General features: G+C 35.7%; 1 protein-coding gene across 3 annotated transcripts in view; it reads right to left on the bottom strand.

The window, feature by feature from the left end:
* Positions 1–437: 437 nt before the first annotated feature.
* The window catches only part of PCGF5 (polycomb group ring finger 5), a 45,964-nt gene continuing 40,401 nt past the window's right edge, over positions 438–6,000 (bottom strand). For 2 of the 3 annotated variants that reach the window (XM_042457893.1, XM_042457895.1), the window contains 2 exons: positions 4,867–4,926; positions 438–1,770 (listed from right to left, as the gene is read on the bottom strand). In XM_042457893.1, the coding sequence (XP_042313827.1) occupies positions 1,723–1,770; positions 4,867–4,926 (108 nt within the window). In that variant the 3' untranslated portion in view covers positions 438–1,722. The remainder of the gene's footprint in view (positions 1,771–4,866; positions 4,927–6,000) is intronic. The other variant, XM_042457894.1, reaches the window with a different exon arrangement.

The following is a 6,000-nucleotide window of genomic DNA, read 5'->3' as shown; positions in this document are numbered from 1 at the left end:
CCACCCAGGCAGCCCTTCTGATCTGCTACATCTGGCAGCTTTGAGCATGCTGTTCAGGAAGAAGAAACTACACAAATATTGCAATGAAAACAGAGTAGTCTGCTCTTTTTTTGGTTGCTCTAGATTGGAATTCATGTCTGTCATATATGTTCACAAGGAAGCATTTGGTCTTGCAAGAACTGCACAGTATTCCTCCAGATACAACAGCCTATAATCTTTCCAGTCTAGTCCCTTCTTTTACTAGTTGAATTTGCAGTAGTTATTCTGTCATAGTTTCCCAAATGGCTTTAATTATACCATAGCTTCCTAAAGTGAATTAAATTACTTAGGGTGTGTAATTTATTACACAAATAAATGTGTTTATTAGACACTGTACAGATTATTGAACTATGCTGTTATTTTGGTTTTTAAATATGCAAAAATATTGGAAGACAGGAGAGGATAAACTGTATATTGTGATCTCTGTAATGATGTCCAAAAACCAACATTTTTCAAACAAGAAGGAATACACATGCAATACTAAGGCAACCATCAACATTTTTGTAACACTACTAATTTCTGTGAAAAAGAAAACACTGAAATGTCAGTAGTTTTGGTCAGGTAGTTTCATCAACCATACTAAATACACTGTAGTTTCAGATGTGACAACAAGACCTACAATAGTGCTAGAGTTCAAATAACCATAGTATGTGGTTGTCAATGCCATTAAATTGCTGCATTTTACAGTATGTTTTTGTGTATTACTTAGTATGGTATAAGAGAAGCATACTTATGCCCAGTGGCCTTAATTGACCAAAAGACCACCAGTTTCAGCTTAACTCTCTCTGGCATTTTTGCCAGTATTTTCCAAAGACAGAATGAAGATTTTCAAATAGGGAAGGCTGTGCAGACAACGATTGGAAAGAAACACTGTTTATAGTAAATCGTTCATGATTCCTGCTTTTCCTTGCACTTGTAGCAAACTTTTTTTAAAAAGACAAAATAACCTTACCTGTTCATTTGGTACTTCTCCAAATCAAAACTCTAGGTAAAGTCATATGCACAATTGAATAGAGGCTATGAGACAGTATAACCTTTCTGTTCAATGCAAATGGATTGTATTTAACTTTGCTGACACAAAATCTAAATTTTTCAGATGCTCAAAAACACTGCTGCATACTAATGAGTGAGCTATGCCTGGAGCTATGAAAAACTGAACAAGATAAAGGTCGTGGCACAATAACCACATTTCTAAAACATGTATTATATACAAAATATTTTAAGGTGTAGTTATAACCTTTTATACAGTACTTCTTTTAAACAACATTTTTTTCAGTAAAACAATACAAGTGAAAAACAACAATTGCAACACCACATGTGAAAGAGCCGATGGCTATCTCTGCTAACATAACTAATGTTATGGACCAGTGAAGGTTTCTAACAGGCAAAGAAAATATTCAGAGACTGAGACTCTTGACTATACATTTAACAATTTGGCTACAATTTTCAGTCTTTGATGCCACAATTATCTTATGAGTGTTTCAGTAGCAGAATGGCACTTGGCTTACTCTAATAGGGGGAGAAAAGATAGTTGATCAGCTGAAGAAAAAGTCCATATTTGCATGCTGAAATTCTGGTTATGTCCCTCTACCCCCCCAAATCCAGGCACATCCATTCATTGTGCAATCTGTCGATGGGTAAACATAGTGCAGGATTAATCTCAGTGGAATCTGGCCCTTTGGTTTAACCGAAGTCAATTCTGGGTCGATACTGGAGTACCATGGGATAAGACTAAAACCACAATGAAAACAGAACAAACAGAAATAATGACAGCACGTAGACACAAGTACATGAGCAATATGATTATTAAAAATACATTTAGTTATCACTTATTTATCAACCTACACAGATTAAAAGGAACTAAGTAAAAAGTTGAGTCTCTATAAATGAAGACTTTAGAGATGGGTAAGTTTGTTCCACCTCTTGTTAGACTGGCTTAGAAATATGGCAGACTGGGGGTGGTCAACTTTTCACTTTCAGTGGGCTGGCTGCATGGGAGTCTACCCTCAATCCATCAGAAGATACACTGCTGCCACCACTGACTCGTCTATGCAGTTGCTGATGAAATTCAGTTACAATTGAAATGGTTCTCTAAGGTGCAAAAGGATGAAAAAGAACCCTTCAGCATCATAGAGCTCTACAAATTGGCAAGGGAGAGTGTCCTCTTTCCTTCTAGAAGGAAGATTGCATGTGTTTATGTGTGTATGTGTGCATATTTGTGTGCATGTACTTCCACACAGCTGGAAGCGATGGCTCCAAAATTTAGCAACATGATTCTACTGAGCATAGAGAAGTGGGGTGAGTGAGGACTACAAAAATTGTGTAACTTGATATATACATGTTGTTATAAAGATAAAATAGAGTGGGGGTTCAGTGTTTATGGTACACCAATCTTGTTGGAAAAAGGGAGGGATAAAAATGAAATAAACACAACCATGATCCTACATTGACAGATAAGGGAGGAGCTTCTCTGTTATAGTTACAACTGACCATGCCCCTGCCAAAAACCTACCTTTTCAGAGGACAGCAATGGCAAACCCCCTGTGAAGAAACTTGCCAAGAAAACCCAATAGGTTCACCTTAGGTTGGAAATGACCTGAAAGCACACAGCACCACCAACAACAAAGCGCCCCAGCCAAAGGGTTTCTGATGCATTGAAAATTGGGGCACTGAGAAATTACATCTGCAGCATTCTCCCAGTCACTGAGTACAATAAGAACAGGCAGCTAGAGAGACCCCTTGGGGTCCTGCTTCAACTGCTTGTCTTAATGATTCCCGTGATCAGATTCACACTGCAAACATTATTTCCCAGTGCCCTGATCTGCAGTGCCTCAGAAACCCTTCATTTGGGGAAATGCCAGGCTGAAAAGATGGGTTTTTGGGATTATGCTCAGTTGTTAATGGCCATAAAGACTGTATCCCAATAGTTACAAGATCAAATGTCCAAGCTTATGAACTTGTAATTACTGAACAGGATACCAGCCACATTATTTATATACCCTATATTCTCGACTATAAGTCAACCTCATGTATAAGTCAATGACAAGTTGTTATTGTATTTTACCGATGCTTTTACTGTTAGCCGCTTCGATATGTTTGATATATTCGGAGAAGCAGGATATAAATAATAGTAATAATAATAATAATAATAATAATAATAATAATTAGTTGAAAGCATGTTGTTGTTGTTATTATTATTAGTTGAGAGCATGTTTTGGGGCCAAAATTATGGATTTTGATATGATCCGTATGTAAGTCGAGGGTAAAACTTAGGGGCATGTTAACAAAGAATATAAAGGATGAAGCAAAGGAAAACAATGCCAAAGAATTTACAAAATTCCAGCAAGCATAACTGTTTGGGCTCATAGTAAAGGCTGGATAGATAAGAGAGTGGAGGGAGGGGTCAAAATACAGTACTTACATTGACCTGTGGATATGTTGACATATATTTTGGGGTCAATTTTTTGAATGAAATTTCTAGACTTATACATAAGTATATATAGTAGTTCATTTTTATCCTGCCTCTTGTCCAACAAGATTTGAACCTCCTGCATTTTCTAAAATTAAAATTAGTGCATAAAGTTTAACATTTTGACAATCAGTCATTAATTTCCCAAAAACTGCCTTCAAATTTTAGGCTTCACTCCAATGAAATGTGTAATTGTGAAGTCAAATATTAATGTTCCTTAAAATGAAGAGAAGACACATGAAGCAACAAAAGGCCAGAATTTCATGCAAAATTCCTTTGTCTGGCTACCATGTTCTGTAATCTAATTTAACAGCCTAGACATAAATGAATATTTATTTGTGACACAGAGAGTAGGAGTAAAGAAAAGCATGGTGATCTTTCTATTAGCAGTGCTGGAAAGGAACTTTAGATGATGTATCAATTGTCAGAAGTCAAACTGGAAAGTATTGTCTAGTGACTGGAGTGCTTATAAGCTCTGGAGTGTTTTGAGTCTGATTTTCAGTTGGACTTGAATAAATAGGTGTTTCATTGCCAATGTACTGTAATTTCATACGCCATCATACTGGACATACTAAACAATTTCAATGATTATCTCATGATTATAGAATGAATCAATGACAGTTATCTCTTCAATCACATAAACAGTGATTGGAGTCAAAGCCATAAGATGACAAGTCACACTGCTACCTTTTGGTGTACCATTTTCATTTACTACTTTATATAACGAACTACTGACTAACATGTACAGTATAGTTAATTATTTATTCATTATCTCAAAGAAACAAAGCTGTGAACCACTAAGCTCACTTTGGCCTCAGTATCCTAGCAATTTGTTGTGTTTAAATGATAACTGTACAATTAATAAGTAGCATAGGAAGTGACCAAAAGTTCCTGCCAGATCGCCAACTAACATAAGAGAAGGAGCAGCCAAACTACCCCCCGTTTGATGTCTCTGTGGTTACCACTTAATATGTATTTACAACAGTAGAGAAAGTAGGAAGTCCTTAACTGTTACACCTTATCATCAAATTTGTATTTTTTAATTTTACATTGATTTAGTGCAACTGTTTTATGCATTTTAAATAATTAACTAATGAAAAGGTATGAAATATATTTAAGAAAGAATTTGAATGAATGAACAAATGCACAAATAAATAAACAATTCCCATATGTTTATAAACGCTGTGTATTACACATAAAAACTGATGCTATTGACCCTCAAGTCTAATTTTAGAGTAGGAAGAACTTTCTATTATGGGATTACAAGTGACACCCACCTCCCATCAACTCTGAATTACAATAGATATTCTGATGATATCTTAATGACTATAATGTGTACAGTCGGGAGTGCCTCTTACCTGATAAAAAGAGCCATCCTGTGAGCAGACTTGTGAAGATGAGCAGTTCTGACACCGAAACTGCGAAGGAGATGATTTTCTGATCAGATAAGAGGCATCCACAACTGGACAATGATTATCAGTCATTCAATTTTTTTGTTTCACATTTAAGAATTTAATTAGTTTACATCAAGACAGGTATTGTATTGCTATGAAAAATAAACAGGAAAATTTACAACTTCTGTTGGACTGAGATCTCTTATAGACAATATCTTTAAAAAAAAATAGGAGAGCTGGAAAAGTAGCAGGATATTTAGACTTACAGAGTTGGGTCCCAAGCTCCCACATATAAAGATAAAAAACACCTCTGCTTGAAGATATGTTTTTAACATTTGTGCCAATTCCATCCCCACACAACTACAATGTATGCATCCACTGAGAACTGCCTGCAAAGAATTGGGAGTACAGTACTTTTGAAGGATTGCTAATTCTAATCAGAATATGTTTATGGGTCTGCAAGTGGGTGAAGGGGGTGGAATGGAGGGAGAGATTAGAGACTCTTCCCTCATCCCATGAGTACAACTGTTATACATTTTCTTAGGGACTTTAAGAGCAGAAACAGAAATATATAGAAATATATAAAACTGCCACAATAAACAACAAAGCTGATGTTATTAATAGTATTTTTGGTGCCAGCTGGAGAGACCACAGCTAACCAGAGAAAGCAGGGCTAACTATAAAACTTGCAAATCATGTCGAGAGGGCAAAGAACAGAAAATATATAAGCTTATTTAATATTTTTATTTTACATTCAACTGAAGCAAAACCTTGTGATTAACTCTACTAAGTGTTAACTCCATACAGACCTTGTTAACAGTTAATCTTGAGTCTCCCTGTGCCATATAAAAAGCATTAATAGTCTAATGGTTTATTTCTAGTTATATTACAAACTATGCTAAAAACAGATCAGAGATCTTAACATTAAAAAAAAAATGCCTTTAGTAAAATTTGATGCTACTAAAACTTTGTAATAAGAGGTTACAGAGATTCTGGGTCCCTTTGGAGACCCAGAAAAGTTAGGCCCTTCCAGTTATCAATTATTTCAGTTGAAGATGTGGATGTGTGCGTACGTATCTTTTGTATTAACACAACCAG

This window comes from Sceloporus undulatus, chromosome 3 (genome assembly GCF_019175285.1).
Source record: "Sceloporus undulatus isolate JIND9_A2432 ecotype Alabama chromosome 3, SceUnd_v1.1, whole genome shotgun sequence".
Taxonomy (NCBI): domain Eukaryota; kingdom Metazoa; phylum Chordata; class Lepidosauria; order Squamata; family Phrynosomatidae; genus Sceloporus; species Sceloporus undulatus.
Note: the sequence above shows the minus strand (reverse complement) of the source record. Positions and strands in the feature narration are given on the sequence as shown.